The following is a 20,275-nucleotide window of genomic DNA, read 5'->3' on the forward strand; positions in this document are numbered from 1 at the left end:
ACGTGGCCACTTTAAGACAAGTGGACTTCAACTCCCAGAATTCCCCAGCCAGCATGCTGGCTGGGGATTTCTGGGAGTTGAAGTCCACTTGTCTTAAAGTGGCCACGTTTGAGAAACACTGCCATAACCTTGTCAGAAGTGGGTCAGTTCCCAAGCCTGGCCCAGTCAGTCCTCCAAGGAAGAGAGTTGGAAATGACAGAAGGGCTGAAAGCACACACCTTTTCAGAATTTCATTGCTGGGAACTAACAGCATAGAACATGCAGCCCTGCAGTTAATACCTAACAGGATAATGCTGCAACGGTACGTATTAACAGGCAACAATAAATACCAGTATGGAAGTGCTTTATTTGAGCCGAAGGACGAGGGTGATTCATTGGTGGAATTCCTTCAGGATCAACTGTGCTGTAGCTTTCCAGAAGCTATACCCAGGCTAGCAAATTCTTTCAAGTTCGTTGACCCGAATAAAAAAAAAATGCACAACAGATGCAAAGGTTTAACGCAGGAATTCTTGTTTTAGGTCCTCTGTTCTTGACTCAGCTCCCTAAAAGAGGCAGGAAGTCTAGCTTGTGACTTGGGGGAGTATATAATTTTCAGTGTTACGCAGCATATGAAACATGCAAACTTTCACGTCAGTTCTGTGGAAATAATGTGGCACAGGAGCTCATTATATGCTTGGGATTGTTCACTGAATTGTAGAATAATTAAGGCCTTGGCTAAGGTTCTCATTGTACCTCTGCTCTTAAGAGACCGCTTGTCCCCAGCCTACCCCACAGACTTTTTATTGGGGGGGGGAATGGAGGAGGGGTGTTACATATGCCATCTTGAGCTGCTTGAGGAGAGAGGGAAATGCAAATCTAATAAAATAACCATAACCCCATCGGTGACAGAGCATCAAGCTCCAGATTGCCGCAGGAAGTGGCTGAAAATATAGGTGTAAAATGGTTCCTAAAGAATATTAGCGGGGGTTTAAAAAAACAAGCAGCTCTTTTATCTCAGCATCGTAGCCAATTTCTCCTCCCCCTGTGACATAGACTACACATCCCATCGTCCCAACGAGTTGGCCAAGGATAGGAACGATGGGAAATGCAGGGGAGAAACCAGTATTTTTGTACTCGTCTCCTTCTGGAAGAGGCCGTCTTGGAAAGCTGGTTTTTGCAAGTGAGGACCCGCTGTTGAAAGTGAAGTATGGAAACAGAGGTGGGAAAGAGGGCCCACATAAAGCAAAACGATTCAGGGTCTGTAAGTCCTGGCAGACCGTCTGCGTTAATGCTTCAGCCTGACTCTCCAAGAATATGTGGTCAAAACTTTGGACTTTTTCTTCACCACGCAAGTATACGTGCCTTCGTTGATCGCATTGGCAATGATGCTCATGTGGTCGTCATTCAGAAAAAGGTAGCCAGGATAGGAATATTCCAGCAACTCCTTCTCCTTATACCAACTGTATCATTTAAAAAAGAGAAGACAGAGAATGGAAGGATCAGTTTGATCAATAATACAAGGTTTAGCCATGCAGCTTGCTTAGTAACAGAGCCCGCATGCAGATATCTTTGAGTCTATAGGTTTGGCAGCTATACGTAGTCCTCACTTAACAACCACAGTCGGGACTGAAATTTTGGTTGCTAAGAGAAGCGGTCGTTAAGCAAACCCGACCCAATTTTACGACCTTTTTTTGCGGCAGTCGTTAAGTGAACCACATGGTCATTAAGCAAATCACATGGATCCCCATTGGTTTTGTTTGCCAGAAGCTGGCTGGGAAGGTCAAAAATAGCAATCACGTGACCATGGGACACTGTGACAGTCGTAAGTGTGAGGACTGGTCACAAGTCGGTCTCTAGCACCGTCTTAAGTCTGAACTGTCACTAAACGAATGGTCGTTAAGAGAGGACTACCTACATTGAACAATGCCAATCCTGAAAAAAAGGGACATCTTAGCCTTCTGAAAGCTGTTTTGAAAGTTTCTATTTTGCACTTATCCACCTTGCCGAGTTCAAATCCAAATGTCAGTGACTTACTAAACTTTCCCCTTTTTGTGGATGATTTTCTGGCCACATCGGAAAGTAACATTCCGGCCCTCTGGCACAAGCTTGGTCTTCATCCTGGGGGGCGGTGGGGTTGGTATCACCGTTGGAAAAGGGAACTCTACCACCAGAATAAGGAAGAGTGGAAATGAAAGACACATCAGCTTGGAATGACAGCGGTGGATCTAACGCAGCCGAACAAATTGTAAACATGATCTGGAATAGCAATCTTTTGGGCTAGGAAATGCCCTCCCATTTGGTCTCCTTCTCTCTGCATTTACAAAATCTGCCCGTTTTTCCCAGCTTCCATTGTTAATTGGTTTCATACTGCAAATAGTTAGTTGTTCATCTTCGGAATGTTTTATTTCGTGAGCTGCTCTGAGCAGCAAGGCCAGATGTCAAGCAAATAAAGACGTTTTCTTGCAGCAGTGACAGATTGTTGTCACCTCCCCCCCCCCCTCCATTTCCCTTTAGAAAAGACATTTGGGGTTTTGAATTTCCCAAATGCGGTTGCGTGACGCAGAGAGGTTCCCAGCTCTTGGGAAAACGTTGTACCAGCGGTTCCCTCCTGCTGAAAATAAGCCATTAGCTTAGAGAATCAATTGGCCTTTTGAAAGGAGATTTGCTAGAGTGCAGGATGACACCCACGCAGTTACTATGAATTGAGACGTGAGGATTACCCAAGCAGAAGTCACAGCTGTGCGGACAGTGCTTTTGCATAAACCGTTGGCGCGTTTGACAGTACCCTTTCCGACTCCATGATGGACATATAAACAGTCGATCTTTACAGCCTGAAAAAACAGGATTTCGCTTTTAAAATGGGAAGTGGGGCAGCAAAAGAGGAGAGGGTAGAAATGGCATGGCTCACTTGTCTCGGACCGAGCTGCTTTGGGTAGGCGTTTGAGACAAATCTAACACAAAAAGCTAGTTTTCAGCGACAGAATTTAACCAAGTGCCAGCCAAGTTAATCCACTGTTTCTCGACCTTGGCGACTTCAAGATGGGTGGACTTCAACGGCCAGAATTCTGGCCGTTGAAGTCCACCCATCTTAAAGTCGCCAAGGTTGAGAAACACTGAGTTAATCTAACAGCAGAAAACCTTAATTCATCCACCATGATTAGGATTTCAGATGTAGCTGAGATAATGGGCTGGGTTACCTTTCTGAAGGAAACTTTGGGATGGAGCTCCATTCTCCTCGCATCTCAAAATTTTAGCATTTGCTCCCCCTGTGGCATGTGAAACTGGTTTATGAAACAGCCTCTTTGTATCCTGTATAGATGGAGCCAACTTAGGGGGGGAAAATCACTTTTGTTGATGTTTTCCTGAGGTAAAATGCCCACCTTCCCCTTCAGTCTGTTCTAACTTGCTGAGGTTTTTCAAAGTAGTGAGAAACCATTGGAATGATGGTTTATTGGGGTGAGGAGGGAGATACAGTTTATTTCCAGAAAAGCAATATTTAGTATAAACACCAAGGGGAGGAGGAAAGCCACATTTTTAGTTGATCTGATGGTAGCAGAACTAATTCCTCCAATTCTTTCTAAAACAGGCGTGGACTGCACGTTTGGCATAAAAATCAACTGGCAGTTAATGCCAATCCAAATAGCTTGAAAATGGTACAATGAAAAAATATACATGTGGAGAGATTGATTTCTCCTCCCTCCACCATCTCACATGCTGTCCTGCACACAGCGCAATTCTCTGTTCCAAGCTGTAAATATACCCTTCAGCTGAATTTCAGTGTTGGATTGAAAACCTATCATTTTCTCTGCCCAAGATGTTCTGAGTTTCAGAGGCCCTGAGAAACATGTCTGGGGGAACTCAAAGCTGCTGCGTGCCCAAGCCAAAGTCCTTCTCCAGGAGTTTGGGTTTGCTCGACAGATAATGCTGTCTTCATGAGGGTTAGGATGGACCTTAAAAACAATTTTAATGGGATATTAACATAAAGAAGACATGGCCTGTCATTTCCCCATGCAAACCCTCTCCTCCTTGTGTCTTTTTCTTGCCTCTAACCTATTTATGGACCAACACAGTGATTCTAAAAATCCTGCTCTCCAAATCTTAGGCCTGTTGCACATAACCACCTCTGCTCAGGCCTATTTGCATGAGGCAGCTACCAGCGTGCTTTTTATCAGGAAAAATGGCAAAGGCAATGACTAATGGTTCCAGAACTCTTGCCTCTTCTCCTAGCAACCGATGCACCAACTTACCATAGAGCCGGTAAATTCCCCACATCTCGTCCTGTGAGATGGTATCCTTCCCTGTCAGGGTAGCATTAATATGCATCAGGGCATTGGGATCCAAGGAGTGCATGAGGCCTAAAGCGTGGCCAATTTCATGGGCTGCCACATGAACCAGATCTGTCAGCCAGACGCCTAAAAAAAGGAACCGAATTAACTGGTTGATTTGCAAGGAAGAAAATACACAATGCACTCTATACAATGTGCAAAACTGTTCTAGCTAATCTGGCATATTTTAGTCTATCTGCCAGGGCTACAATTTTTTTTAAAACGCCAGGAACAGCAAGGATTGAAGTAGATCACGTTTGTACCGCGCAGCGTGAAGAAATGAAACAATACGGGCTTTCCTTTCGTTGTAACTGCATCCAACAATTGCCTTTAGCTGGGTAGCCCAGATGGACGATCCGTAGTCCACACTGCCACTATTTCTCTACTCTGCAGAAGGGGAGGGCACCCAAATGGTTGGAGAATTTGCTTTCCACGCTGCAAACATTAGGACAAAGGAGTGCGGAGACGCCGGAGGTCAACAGATCCTTTTCTTCAAGCGCTGAGCGAATCTGCTAGCCCCCTCAATTTAAAACGGAAGGAGCGGTAGCAATGAAGTTGATTCAGCTGTACTTGGATATCACTCCTTGTCCTGGATTAAAGTTCCTTTCTCATCTAGCCCAAAGGGTTTATTTTTCATTAAAAAAATAAATAAAACCCAGAAATACAGAAATACAACCCTTTCTTGACCCAAGCTGCAGCTGTTGAGAAATTTAGGAATAAGGGGTGATCCCTCCCCCTGCCCCCGCCGCCAAGCAGTGCAAAAATTCTCATTTGTCTCGGTCTTCCTAAATAGGAAATGGTTGTCTTGTTTGCAAACTGTCTCACGAAGGCAGTTCGTGGATGAAAGGAAATAACAGATTTTTCCTTGCCTTGGAGACAGTGCATCCCCCTCCAGGGATTTCACAATTGTGAAGTTTGCAGGCCGGTCCCTGGTCGAAATAAATCCCCGGGGTTGGAAAATGTCCATCTCCAAAGCTTTGAGATTAGTTTTATGAGAGAATAATCTCCTCTCCTGTTCAGTCTGGAGCAACGGTTTGTGTGAGGTTGATGATCCTATAGGGAGCAGATCGTTAACACCAACACAGTTGGAAACTAATATTCAACATTGAGGGTGCAATATTTTGTCTCCCAGATCTTTTCCACAAGGCCCTGATGAATCAAAATGCTGCTTACGAAAGAGAAAATGATGTAATATTCGATGGGCGCCTTAACCGTCTGCAATTCAAATTTAAATGAATTAAATTAAGTTTTTCTTCTGAACCCGATTGCTTTGAACCAGACAGCCCTTGGCGTGCCGCAGCTTGAAAAAAGAACGGCAAATTTTTGCTCCGCATTCTTCCCAAATGGGGCACCAGAGCAGGCAAGCAAGCCACTAATAAAAGGTGCTAGAAACCTCAAGGCGATGTTTGCCTGCTGTCTCTCTGCATGGTGGATCTTGCTGGGTTTCCAAACAACCCTCCTCCTTGGGTGAAGATAATTTATGCTCCCTTATAACTTCATGCAGAGATCAATTGTGCAGACACTCCTGTTGGCCACTTCAAATCCCCATCTGCGGAGAACGGCCCAGAACAGGAACTCATACAGAGACACAGGGACAAACTCTTTAGGGAAGCATTCTTGGGAAAGGCTTATCACAATTAGAAGCCCACGTGTTTAGCATTTCACGGAACCCTTTAAAAGAACAGCGGCGGCTGAGCTGCCCGCAAAGGGCCACGTCCCCAGAAAAACCCGTCTCCCAGATGGACAAAAATGTAAACAGCTGTTTTGTTTTTCTGACAAGGAGAAAAACACGACAAACCCTTGATAACACTCAGTGCTTGGATTTCAGCCAGCAGCAACAGTTAAGCAGGAGGATAACTGCGGCTTCGGTTCAGCTGGCAGGAATATTTTCATCATGGACATTCCAGGAAGCAAACTCAGTGCTCGCCTTGCAGGCGATTTGATGGCGAAATCCGACAGGCTGGATGAAGGAGCAGACAAAAAGCACCGCCTAATTCCATACAAGCTCCACAGCTATCCACAGAGACGGAGGGTTCGGGCCTCTGGACGCAAGCAATTTAGAAGCCAAATTCTACCAGCTTTAATTGCAGGGGTACTTTGTTATTTCTGATTTGGCAAAGCAGTGAGCTTCTGCCCTTAGATATTCACTGGCTTATCATCTCTGATGGGTTTTGTCTGCCTGCTTTGCAGAGGCCCGTGAGAAAGACTGTAAACTTTCCAAAGAATAAAAGCTAGGAACAGCAGAAGTATCTTGCGAAGCTCGTTGGAAACGTTCACATACATTGAATTATCCGACATCCTTGAGGACTAGAAGCTTGGTTTAGCCAAACAAACTGGGAAAGCTGAATACTGTATCTGTCTGCCCCATCTGGTCAAGTAAGATCTTCCTTGCGTTGAGCTCAACTGCTGGGGCCTTTGAGGATGTATTTCATACTTTCCTTGGTAATAACCCAGCAATGGTTGGAAGGAGTTCCTTATTTTCTCAACCAGTGGTCTCCCATCCAAGGAAGGATGAGCCAGATCAGTCCTCTTCCTCCTCCTCTTTCATCCAACAATCTTTTTTGATGATTTTAATGTCAAATCCAGTACTTTTAAAACTTGCAAACGTTTGGTCAGTCCCTTTCATCCGGTTCCAAAAACTCTGATCACTGTTGGCATTATAGTTGACTTCTTCTCCTACAGTCTTTCCATTTCAAATAGCAAATCCCGGGATTTTCTTCCTTTTTCCATTTGCTTTTCATCAATTCGCCCCTCTGCTGGTATCGCTGCATCAACGAACCACGTGGTATTCTTTTCCATTCAATTTTCCTTTCCTGTTGAATTCTTTTTATTGTAATTCAGATCGGTGGGCCCGGGATCCAGTGTACTTACCCTTTTTCCAGCTGAATCGGGTGTCTCCTACAATCCAGTACTCGTGATCGTCAAAATGGATCTCTCCTGTTTGCGGAAAAAAGGCATGGGCTAACTCTCCCGTCGTCCCGTCGAAACAGTGATGGATCTGCGATTCCAGGCAATCCGTATGGTTGATGGGGTAGAAGCCTGGGAGAGATTTTGTAGGGCATGGAGAAAGAGGAAAAAAAGGGATCACTTCGTGCCTACAGACCAGAATCATCCTGGCTAGTTTTTCTCTTCTGGGAATCCCCCAAGCATTGGCTTCTGACTTCCAGAATTTCCAGCTGTTCATCCAACACATCTGGAAAACTCCACTTGCCTCTCATCTCCCATTTCCAACATTCAAAGCTTTGTTGCTCCATCCTCCCATCTCTGATTTCCTGGATCAACCAGGGCAAAGTTTTCATCCCTAACCCTAACAAAGCAGGCTTGTTACTGTCCAGTGTCTGTCTCAGGGAGGTGATCAAATTGAACACCAAACTTAACACATCTCCTGTACCATCCTTTGGAAACGGGGGGTGGGCGAGCACGTGGCCTCCAAAAGCTATGGGTGCAGTTCCCAAACATCGCCGAAGTGTAATTTGTAATGTAACACAGCAAGGGAAATTATCAAGTGCATATCCTTGTGGGCATATTTAATTGGAATTAAATGCATGCAAAATCAAATTTATTTTTTTGTTCTGGCTCTACCGATTATCTTTTGGAATGTGGTCCTTGCCACCCTCCTGGCTGCAAAGTTGAGCACAAAGCAACAACCTTGGAAAGCTGTATTAACTAACCCACAGCCTTTTCTCAGTTCCACATAGCACAAAGACCTCAAAAGCTGGTATCTTTGCAGCTCGCTCCCCTCCAGATTCTTCACTGCAGGCCAAATGTTGTGTTCTGTTTTCAATTTAGTGGCATGCACGGATGGAACAGTATGATCTGGTGGGCCTAAGATAATTTCTCCCACTTATCTGGAAGAATGTGCAAATCTCGCTTCGTCCGTGCGATGACCCCCTGCTCTCCAGATGTTGCAATGTTGCACTCTAATATGTGCACCAGAGATGGAAACAGAAAATTGATTGTGAAAGACATTTCTCCCTTGACAATCTTCGCAGTTGATTATCAAGTAGCTAGACGTACCAAGAGGATTAACATACTGATGAAACGTGGGACTCATTAGGGAATTGAACATTTGCAAGCCCTAAGATAGGTCAGATTGCTTGGGAGAGAAAATGGGGTTGGCAGAGATACTGATGAGCTGGAAGGAGGAGGAGGAGATCATTATTATTAAGTGGGGTTTTTTCACGATTTCAGTCAGCCATGCCTGCTTTCAGACAACTCCATTCCTGCTTTTCCGTTTCCCTCTTCCTCCCAGATGCTTAATCTTTGTTAGCCCTTGTCAGTGTGTTATACAGTACCATAATTTAAGGACACGTCCTCCAGGAAGTTAAAACCAGCACCAGGAAGGTACCTACCAATTGTGAGGTCACTGGAGGCACTCACTGGCACCTCACGAAAGGTGAAAGGGGAGACTTCACTCCACATGCGGAAAGCTGCCGTCAGTCCTTTCCTGGTCTGGCTTTTGCCAATCAGGTTTTTGGGGAAAGACAGAATTCTGCAGGGGAATACAAAAGTAAACTAAGAGATCATTTCACTTGCAAATTCCCAAGTTTGACTTCAGTCTTTGGCTGAGGACCACCAATTTGGGGTTAGGCTATAAAAAGATAAAACCAGGATGGGAAATGGACATAGTCAAAACCAGAAATTGGAACTATTTAATCAAGTTTAATTAACTATACTAATATGAATCCTCCCTACACATTTAATCCTTTTTACCTTCCTCCAGGACTATAGAGGCAGCGTTTGAGGGATCTCAAAGCCTCACCCTTGAAAAGGAAGCAGTAAGAGCTTGCTTGCTGTGTCTATACCGTGATTCAATTCCGCAGGGACAACTGGATCAAGCTTCTGAATCAACATCGGATTGAGCCAGGTGTCTCCAAACCGACGCAGACCATTCAGAAGCTGTGCCCCCAGTCAGAAACGGCTTTATTCTCCAGAATTGATGTGGCATTCCAGATCAAGACCACCCCATCACACCTTTTGAGCACCCCAATTGATTTTCCATGTTGTGACCGCTCCAATTTGAGTTTCCAGTAGGGAACAGGGATTGGAGCTCAGTTTTCCAAATTTACCGTTCCGTAACCTGGAGTTGGATGTAATCAAAGCAGACACAGGCCAAATAAAAAGCAACTGAAAGAAGCTGTGCAAGATCAGAAATCACGGAGAGAGCTGGCTCATGGAATCGCCAAGGGTTGGATACAACTGAATGGATAATTCGATTCGAACCTGGAGTTAGAGATGCACCTCTCCGTAACTCGGAATCTTGTTAGGTGGGTCAACCCAAAAACCAGAACCCAGCCCGCAGGCCTGTAGTTGAAATTACCAGTTTTCATTAGCTGTTTGGAAGATTGTTGTCTTCCCAATGGGTTCCAAGCTGGCTGATTTGTCGTAGGAACTGAAAAGCACAATGTGCATTCCGTGAGCAAACCAGGGGCTCGTAAACCACAAGGCTTGCTTTGAACTGTTTCTCTTTAATTGGGACAATCCTTACAGCTCTATTTTCCCCGTCTCTCAGCATCCATGGGGACAACGACTGGAACGGGGAAAGAGCAAAGCTGTCAGATCCCCCTATATGTAGCCTGCATATAGCATCTTTCTCCGAGTAAAGTTTGGTGTAAAAATACAAGTAAATGTATATTTTTAAAGGGAAACACATCAAACTTCAGCTTAAGAGGACAGAGAATTTTTTTTTCCCTCTGCCAAGGATGAGGTAAAGCCCTTTTTGAAAAAGCCAAGCCATGCTTCGCTCCTGAGGTTTGCTGCGGCCAACGTGGTCCCACCTGCCAATCTTGACTTTGGCACATCTTGAGCCTGGCCGGGTTTCTAATGCAAAGAAAGCCCTTTTTTTGCTCTGTAGCTTCTTGCCAGGCATCACAAAGGGGACGCTGTTATCGCAGTTGTTCCTGGAGCTCAGAAAAACCAAAATGCCAGCAATTATGTTGCCTTCAGCCATTTCTGCATCAGCTAAAAGTCAGTTGTTGTTTTTTTTGCATGAAAGAATGGAGAAAAAAAGGAACAAATATTTTTGGAGAGGTTGGATTTCATTTCTTGCATTTTCACTTTGCAAGAGGGCAAGCATAAATTTCAGTCAAGAGGGAAGAGGTTTCCATGTCCATCAAATCTTAGCCCATCATAATTCTTTCCAGGGCTTTTCTTCCTCCTTTGAACCTGTGATCTTTCCACACAAAGCATTTTTTTCCTTCCAGAGATGGAAGAAAAAAAATTGTTTGGTCCAAATTTTTATTCAAACATATCCTTCTGGCACTTCCCAAAGCAAAATTCATTTTTCAGAGTTGTGCAATGCAGTTTGCAATTCCAATCTTTTTTAAAGTACAAAAATTAAGACTTTAAGGGAAAGCACGCAGAAAAATGCCCATTATTAAGGGAAAGGCACAAAGATGGTTCAATTAGGATCCAGGTGATGTGTATATTTATTTTAGAAAGTGGAAAAAATTAACACTGTGGGTGTTTATTTGCAGTCTGATGTACAGATGGGTTGAAAGCCACACAGAGCCAAGAAAATAAGAGATGGGGTGAAAGATTTATGAGACGCCTATCGTTCATGACACGATATGAGTAGTTCAAAAGACATCTTTAAAAAGCATCCAGACGCTTGGAGACGTACAGGGCCACTCAATCTGTGTGTCTGCGTAAGATGTTTGCTCTCAAGAAAACAGTGATTTACCACCCCTTGTGTAATGGATTGCTATAATGTGTGTTAACTTGTGACTTGGAAATTTGACTCTGAAAATGAAGTCTGATTTTTAATGTGGCATGGAAGAAATACTAAATCCGTGGGCCACGACTGTCTTAGCTGTACTTATTTTAATGAAGCTGAAATCTAAACTACATCATTTTTTTCATCCTGACTCCACCAGGTCTCTGCTCATTTTTGCAAGAGAGTGCCCATCGTTGTACCCCAAGGCAACCTGAAAAAACGACACAATTCAGTTTAAATTATGTTCACTGCTGCACTAGTGCCCCCCACTCAGAAAAAACAAATCTAAAACTTTAATCCTGGTTTCTTCCCCTGCCCTGTCCTTTGTTGGTGTGGCTTCACGCTTGGAAATAGGCTTCCCCATATTAGCATGACTGGATCCCAACTCTGGGGGACAGGAGAGCCGGTGACCATTTCAGATTTAGCATTGTGGAAAGGAAAATGTCCTTACTTGTATGTTAGGTTGAAATGGTCCCATTTCAGATGTCCTGGTGTCAACGTGTAACGCTTCTTCCGGAGATGAGGAGGTGGAGGTGGAAGGGCCCCATTTTGGAGGCCCAAGGTGACCCCATGATTGGGACCAGGTATGGACATGTCTTCCTTAAAGGCAAAGGAACAAGTCAGACGCTTTGGAGCAGAGGCCCAACACAGACAGCATCTTGAGGTATCAAGACCCCAGCCAAGTCAGTCTGTCAGGATTTTTCCCACCTATTGCGGCGCAGTGATTTTTCTGGAAAAGTCATTTTCCATCTTGGTTCTCCACCCTTGGTGCCCTAGACTAATTTAAACCAACCGACCCTTCAGATGTGAGGGATTTTAGCTTCCCTCTGTCAGCCCAATTATGGCAGAGATGGTGAGAGGGCACCAGATTGTCTACTTCAATCTTGTTAAAGCAGACAAAGAGCCAGGAAATCTAGGATATTTTCCAGGAAGAACAAACCTTTCCCTGTTACTAGCCCCCGGGGTGTAGTTCTCAGAATTCAGTTGCCACTGAATGTCATGTTTCCACTTTGCAATCATGATTATTAGCTGTCTGTAGTCTTTCCAAGATTCACCAAGGCCCCTTCCTTAAAGCCATCTCCGTTGCCAGCTGCCACTAGAATCGTGGATGGAGTTTTTTGTTTTTTAAAGTTGCTCATCTGTTGCATGACCAAGCACTTCCTTCTCACTTTTCCGCCTTCTCTAAATTAGCTCATTTGTGCAGTAAGTGGGTTTTCTGCTCTGTGCAAAAAGGTGTGGTGTGTGGGAACGGGACAAAGAGAAGAAAAAATGCAAGCAGAGGTGAGAAGAAATGCGCAGAGACATTCCTGACTTTCTGCAGATCTCTCTCTTGCGCGCTGCCTTTTTGGCAACATAAGGCCAAAGAAATCTCCAAGGAATGGAGTGAAGGCCACAGCTGATCAATTTGCCCATTTCTACCCTGGAGGCGAAGGAGAGGCGAAATGTGCAGAAAGCATGAGCCTGATCTTAGAAGCAAAAGGCAATCTTGAATTTCACTGTGTGAATGTCAGAGTTGGGAGAGCCCCCAAATCCATCTCCTTGCTGAGAAGCTGTTGGTTCAATCCTCCTCGGAGCTGGACCCGAGAGTAAAAGTGGCGTGGCCGATGCGTTACGCTGAAAATACTTTTTGTGTGCTGTCCTTTGCTGTTTTCTGAATAATCGCTCAGAGGTGCCTGCCATGTGACATCAGCTGTTGAAGGTGAGCCAATTCTGGCCTTACAGATTTTGGGGGGGAAGGATCACCCGCCAGGAGAGGGGAAAAAAATCCGGTCACGTCATTAAAGCTTTTGACTGATGGCTGCTGGTCACCAAGTCTCCAGCTGCAGCCCCAGGTTTCAAAGCTACAAATTTAAGTGCCGTAATCTCCCACTTTTAATTGGAGGTCTAGGAGTTGTACAGCGTTTTTTTTAATTCCACCCTCCTCCCCCCCCCCCACCACAAAAAGGCTTGTTTAAAAGAAAAGGAGATAGCATGAAAAGCTTGAGTGGTAATTCATTTCTTTTGTGGTGGTGCAGTGAGCAGGCCCTCGCTGAAGAAGCGGGGCAAAGCTACAACGGTCTGTAGTTTCTGATATGCACTCGGTTCTACTGGAATATTCTCATTTAAACTGTCAGCCAAAACAAAAACAGCTGCCTGTTTTGCCATCAGATGGTGCCTAATTTGCTTTTTTTGACTCCTGGTGGCTATTAGCTCCCACAAAATAAATTGGAGCCCAAGAATCTTCTTAAAACCTAAGAAATCCATTCTGTCGTTTGCGTGAATGAATAACCTACAGGTAGTCCTCACTTAACAACCACAATTGGGACCGGAGTTTTGGTTGCTAAGTGAAGCAGTCATTAAGCAAATCTGACCCAATTGTATGGCCTTTTTGTGGCAGTCATTAAGTGAATCACTGCAAGCGTTAAGTGAATCACGTGATTGTTAAGTGAATCATGTGGTTCCCCGTTGATTTTGCTTGCCAGAAGCCAGCCAGGAAGGTCAAAAATGGTGATCATGTGACATGGTACACTGACAGTCATAAATGCAAACTGTTTGCCAAGCACCCAAATTGTGATCACGTGACCACAGGGATGCTGCGATGGTCGTAAGTGTAAGGACTGGTCATAAGTGGGTTTTTTCAGCACCGTCGTAAGTCCGAAACCACTAAACAAATGGTTGTTAAGCGAGGACTACCTGTATATCACGTGTCACGTTTGTACTGTGGTGCAGCTTGCTTGTGTTAGGAAATGTGGCATCCACTAATTATTTCCATTTGTTTTTTTTTGAGTGCAACTGAAACTCAGGCCCAGTAGGATGAAAGGAATAAATCAAGGAGTTGAAATCTGCAACACATTAACCAGAAGGAGCGATTGTTCTACCATGATTTGATGATGATTCTCCTCCTGAGGAGCTTCATCTGATTTTATCACATTCCCTCCTTCCAAGCAAGCTTATTGCTCAAGGAAACCAGGAATCAAAACAATCCTGAATTAATGTTCTTATCTAGCTTGGGCTTAGTGTGAAAATTACATGGCTGCCCCCTTGTTCTCTTTGCCAAAACCTCGTGCCCTAAGTAGTCAGCTGAATCCAAAATTTCTGGGCTTCAGACCTGAAAGTTGCTTTTTTCTCCCAGATCAGACAGAGTGCCTTTCAGAGAAAACCCAAGGATTTATCAGCATGGTCCTGTTGGCAAAGAGCAGTGAAAAGAAGCTGGTTTTGAGTGCTGAAAGGACACTTCACCCTTCTAAAAAGGCCATTCCTAGATATTTTCAATTTTGCTCATCTCAGCACGGGGGAAAAAAATAGGGCAAGATGAGTCATCCAGCTGCTGCGATTAAGCAACAGAACTGGAAATCACCCAAATTCTCCTTGCCCTTCGTCCATGCCAGATTTTTTTCCTTGGATCTGTACTTTTTCTCCAGTTGTGGCAGGACTAACCTCTATGCAGCTGGCATGGAGAAGCCTCTCAAGATTGAAGTTTTTGAAAGGCCTGCTTTCACAGCTTTGCAGCCCCGTGGAACAGATTCAGAGGGGCAGAAAGAAGTGAGAATGCACAGGATGAGATCCAGTCGCTCCAGAAGAGCCTCATTGCTCAAAGGTGGGAGATGCTGTTTTAATTGGATCCTTTATCCCATATTTTTGATGCTGGACTGATGAGAGAGCTCTGAAGATCTCTCTCTTTCAGGAGAACCCCAAGCGCTGTACGTGCAAATCTCCCTCTGGTCAAAATCTACAGGGACTAGAAGGGAGGAATCATTTTCCCACCAGCTGTTGTCAGCTTCCTAGCATCCTTCAGCACTGGCCAGGCCAGCTAAGGCCACATCTGGCAAATGCCTGTTTCCCCCCATCTGGAGAAAGGTACACTCTTTTGCTTGCAAAGCACCTTTCTGCATCCTGAACAGAATTCCACTGTCCCGTCATAGCTATTGGAACGGACAGCAACTGACTGAATGCATGGTCTGGAAAATCTGGTGGGAAGGAAGGATTGCTGTGTGTTACAGGCCTAGGACCAAAAGGCTAAGTTAAGAAGGGGTATAAAGGTAAGCAGAAAACTGTTCACCAAACCTGCAGCTGCAAGTTTAATAATGAAACAGTGGGGGCTTATTATCCGAGATACTCAGCAAGGCTGGAGATAACTTCAAATGCTGAGTTTCTTGAAGAAAAGGCCGGTCCTGATTTTATTACCGTTAGTGTTTTGCTGGTGCTTTTTTAAAAACACGCGCGCACACAGTGGTATCATTGGCATTCTTGAATGCCTTAATTTTTTTTAATTGTGATTTCGTATTGCTATGATGGAAAGTACCTTGGGAAACGACTGCCCCCAGCCCCAAAACTGTTGGACTACCGTTCCCATCATGCATGACCATCATCCCACATCAGGTTCAAAACAGGATGAAGACACCAACAGTCAAACATACATCAGTATACCATTTTTTCATGTAGCAGAGAAGAAAACATTGGGACATACACATTGGATTCAAAACCCAGCTTGGGGGATTTGAAGTGATCCCTTGCTCTACCTACCTTGCCAGACTGTTGTGAGGGTATAGTGAGTGCCTCCCTCTGAACTCTTTGGAAGGGAAGCAAGCAATATAAATCGAACAGCAGACAGTCACATTTGTAGGGGAAAATGTCCGATGCTTACCTGGGTCTTCTGCAGCTCTGTTGCAAACGACTCTTCCAAAACCACCAGGAAGATTAGAAGCAGGAAAATGCCTGGGGAACTCGCAGGGCCTTGATATTTATGTGTTTTCAGCCTGCCAGCAGGGATCAAAAAAGGAGACACTCTCGCAGAAAGACTTTTGAGCTGCTCCATGGCTGCATTTAATTAAAACCGAACGCGGCGAAAGAGAATACAAGGGGGGAAATTCAACCCAAACGCATCCAGCTTGCTAGGCGGATTTCTAAGTTCTGAAAACTTGCCTGCAGTGGCAAACTTTCCTGGAAGTGCTGAGAACTTTTCCTGGGAGGTAAAAACGGGGTGCGACTGCCAAGGGTTTAGTTAAGTCTCTGACACGCTCGGCCAGCCCTTGCCAAATTCGATCGGATTACTGGGAATCTCTGCTAATGGGGGAGAGGGGTAGGGGGGAAACAGCTGGAAAGGAAAGGAAAGGAAAGGAAAGAGAGTTAAGCCAGCTGCTTTAGCATCGGGATGAGGGAGGCAGTAGATCCATGCGCACGCACAGACACAGGAGGAGGAAAAATGGTCAAGGGGAGTCCAAAACGCTGGATTCAAAACATTTGCACACATGCACACGCCCTGAATATTTTAATGATGGGATCTGTTCCACGGCTGGAGATCCACCCATCAGCAAGACACAGCTTTCAGGATCTGATTTGCAAAAGGGGATTTTTGGGCGGGCCTGCCTGGTGCTCCTGAGGGGGTCTCCGGCTCCATCCAACCTTCTGCACTTTGTTCCTGCGATTGGCTGGCCCTGTTTTACAATATGTAATTTCTTCCTGCCCCTCCTCTCCTGATTTTTCTTTGGCTGACCTCGCCAGTCCCGTTGGGGGGAATTTATTTGGAAACGGCCTCGTCCCGGCTCGCTTTCCTGAGGCTGTGAAAAAGCTTTCCCACCCCTTTTGAAACAGCCTAGGAACCAACAGCTTTCTTTAACCCTGGCCTACCTCACAGAACCGTCGGGATGAGAAAAGACGGCAAAGTTGAGACAGCATCTGCCGCTTCGGGATGTGAAGTTGGCAGGAATGTAAGAAAAAGTGTTGGGTACAATCTGGAGGAAGAAATCAGCTCAGTTCTTTCTTCCATGCTTAATGTGGTGGTTTTGTACAGTGGAAATAAGGCTCAATTTGTGATCATCCTTTTCAAGGTCTCAAACCCTCCCGGTGGGGACTTCTTTCAAAGCCCACAGCCAGCCTTACCTGGAAACGGAGGATAATGCCTCACATCTGTCTCGGCTTAAAACGTAATAGTAAAAGCTTGACATTTGAAAAAAAATGGCAGAGATTTTTTTTTAAATATTGAGTTTAAGGAGTTTTTCTCCCAAAGAAATGCAGAAGAAGCCAAGAGCAGGATGTCACAGGAAGTAAAAATGCTCAGCAAATAACTTCCTTGCTCCCACTGGCCAGCTTTTTAGAAAACTGAAACAATGGGAAGGCGGTATTTTAAATTGGTTGCAGGCCTAGTTGCTGAAATGGTAGGGACTAGAAACTTGTGAAATATAAATAGAGTGTTTGATTCAATGCCTGGCATTACACCAGGGCTGAGTTTGTCCTGAAGACGGGGGGTATTGTAGGACTTGAATGCTCAGTATTGCTTTTTTCTCAATTCTTTTCTGTAGGTATTATTTTGCCATCTTTTAAAAATAAGGTATTTTTACATACTTTGACACAAAGCGACAATAAATACTACATAAGCAGCACAAGGAACGATGATTAATCCCCTTTTTTCTGTTTTTTTTTTCCTTCTCACATCTGGCTGTTTAAGTTGGTCAGCTCTCAAAAATCACTGAATCTGGTTCAGTATAATTTTGGAGCGATGGAGATGGAAAACCTTCCTGGCGGCCAAAAGAGTCTTCACGGTACTATGTCAAAAGCTAGATGAGAGTCTGTCTTGCAGCTCTCCCATCTCTGATGCCTTTAGAGATCGCCTGGATGAATTTTAATTGACAGTATCAGTTTATATTGGAAAGGATGGAGTACATCCCACAAACAGCAAGGAAAACAGGAAAAGGGTCTCAGGGTCATTGCAGCCTGAGAGGGAACCCTGAACACCAAAGGGCATGAAAAGGCTGCCCTCCGGTGACTGTTTTGGGCATTGCAGCCTAACAGGCTATTAGAACCATCGATAGCAATAGAAAACGCAGCCTTTTCATGCTCGTTGCTGTGGGTGGTTCTAAGAGTCCCTGTGAGGCTGCAGTGCCCAAGGTAGCCACAGGAGGGCAGCCTTTTCATGCCCTTGGCTATTAATGGGTCTAGTAGTCCCTGTGAGGCTGCAGTGCCCAAAATAGCCACCAGAGGGCAGGGTTTTCATGCCCTTGCCTATTGACGGGTCTAGTAGCCCCTGTGGTCACTAAATGAGGACTACCTGTGTTTGCAAGATGGGGAAGCAGCTAGACTAGGCTATCATAATAACACTCTGGCCTTTCTAAATTAGACCACTTAAAAGATGTCTTGTTTTTAAAAACCTCCTTTATATCTGTTTGCCTTGCCTTTTCAGGTGCAAAAAACTGGGTGACTTGAGTGTGGATGAGGATGCAGTGGAAGATACTCCAAATTCTGGGGAAGATGAGAGTAGAAAGCTGCCTTCAAAGGTTGACAGCAAAAAGAAACCGGGGTGCAATTTGAGACCAGTGAAAAGGTGAGTTTCCGTGACTTGGATGGATGGATAAATAGATACATAGATTTATTTACGGTGGCTATGAAGCTGTGTGCCTAGAGAGCTAACTGAAGTTCCTAGATGAGAAGACCAATTTTAACTTGTCTCCATTGTCTTTCCTCTAAGAAAATGAGAAGGAGTTTCCTTTAAAGCAGGAACATATAAAGGTAGCAACCCCACTATATTACTGTTTAAATACATATGTAAAGCACTGTAATTCTGTCTTCCTTCATTGTAACTTTATTTTACCTGTTGCTTCATCTTATTGTTTTCAATCCATCATCTTAGTCTCCCAAATATTTTTGCTCCTTTTTAATTTGATTGTAAATTGATGATAAGATCATGGGTTGCAGGTCTACGGTGTTGGCTAGATTCCTCCAACATGTGAATCTACAAAACACAGTGTCTGTGTTGTGTGACGTGCAGTGTCCAACTGTTTAACTCTACTGAGGTGTAACGTGGCAGGCTGGTTCGCACAACGTGCCAAGTGGCTGAATTCATACAACCTCTCCAACCATGAACTGTACAGTCCCCTTTTAGCCTGTGTATAAACTCACTGTTTCAATAACAATGTTGTGATTAATGTATGCTAGGACAGATGCTAATTCAGTATCATCTTCATCTAAATATTTTTTATTGTGCTCTTTATCCAGAAAGACTTAGTGTACAGTTGACAGCTCAGTTTAAAAAAAACAAACAACTTTTTAGGCTTACAATTTAAAAAGTCACAGTGCAAAAGGAAAGGGGGAGAGGGAGGGAAAAGGAAAACAAAAGTAATTCAATCACAATTCTGAACAGTTACGGATCTTACAACGTGCTTCATTAATTTTTTAATTTTACTTTCTGCTTCTCTTTTTCTGATAGGAAAACTATCAGTCCGTTTACAACCGGCGGTACATCCACTTATTTCTGGTGCCGGGTTCTGAGTACGATGCATCCGAAGTCAGGCAACTTCTGATTTACCCCTTGACCCAAGTTGTCATTGGCTGCCTTAAGTAGCTGCTGATCGCTTCCCCCCTTGGGCACCCCCTTGGCCCCATGATAGCATTCAGAGGGTCAGATTCAGAAATGGTCAGCGATCATGGGTAGGGCTAAGGAAATGTTTTGGATTTGGAGTAGTTTGGGTTTAACGATTCTGAATGGTTTCAGTGCCAGCTTCTTCCCCCAAGACCTCTGTCTTTCCACTGCTTAAGGCTGCTTTCCACCTGTCTTGGCAGAAGCTTCCTTTTTTTAAAAATACTGAAACTTTTAAAAAATTGTCTTCAATTTGTGGGTGGCAGTAAGGCACCCCCAAGAAGATTTATTCTGAAGGTCAGCCTGTATAATATATTCAAGAGCCAGGATGGTGGAATAGAGCAGCATTTCTCAGCCTGGGCAACTTGAAGATAGGTGGACTTCAACTCTACCCGCAAAGCTGGCTGGGGGATTCTGGGAGTTGAAGTCCACCCATCTTCAAGCTGCCCAGGTTGAGAAACTGATCTAGGTTCACCTCCCTAGGCTGGAACAGCCCATCCCTGTTCTTCTTAATTGCCTCCAAACATTTGGGGTAGCATTCTTTGCCCCCTTGTTTCTAGGGTGTGTATCTGGGAAACCTTACAGGGTCATGTTGCCCCCAAAAAAAGGAGAATTAAGAATCAGACCACCCAGGCTTTCTTCCCCCCCCCCCCCCTGCCCTGCATTAGAGACACTCAGATGTCTTTCTGTCCTGCAGCCTCTCCCTGTCTGCAAATATGGTGGTGCTGATCAATTAATTGGTGCTGGTGATTAACTAGCCCCCAGCTGCCTTTTCTGTTCCCTCCTCTTCTTGGTAAGGTGGGATTTACACCTCCTCTTCCCTCCCCAGGGGGTGAAAGGGCCGTGCCTGGAGGCCGGGGCCGAAAACCGCCGTCTCGGGCAGAGCTGCAGCAGCTGGCACAGGGAGGGGACGTGGCGGAAGACTTG

The 20,275-nt window shown here is 44.7% G+C and overlaps 1 protein-coding gene across 1 annotated transcript; it reads right to left on the reverse strand.

Moving 5' to 3' along the window:
• Window positions 1-326: 326 nt before the first annotated feature.
• On the reverse strand, window positions 327-16,191 carry MMP23B (matrix metallopeptidase 23B). Its single transcript, XM_063317338.1, has 8 exons — window positions 15,644-16,191; window positions 11,471-11,619; window positions 8,657-8,796; window positions 7,176-7,343; window positions 4,227-4,391; window positions 2,700-2,810; window positions 2,014-2,140; window positions 327-1,439 (listed from the first exon to the last, which is right to left on the reverse strand). The coding sequence occupies exons 1-8, from the start codon at window positions 15,812-15,814 to the stop codon at window positions 1,265-1,267; spliced, it is 1,206 nt and encodes a 401-aa protein (XP_063173408.1). The 5' UTR covers window positions 15,815-16,191; the 3' UTR covers window positions 327-1,264.
• Between the last annotated feature and the right edge of the window lie 4,084 nt (window positions 16,192-20,275).

The sequence above is a fragment of the Candoia aspera genome, chromosome 18 (assembly GCF_035149785.1).
Source record: "Candoia aspera isolate rCanAsp1 chromosome 18, rCanAsp1.hap2, whole genome shotgun sequence".
Lineage (NCBI taxonomy): Eukaryota > Metazoa > Chordata > Lepidosauria > Squamata > Boidae > Candoia > Candoia aspera.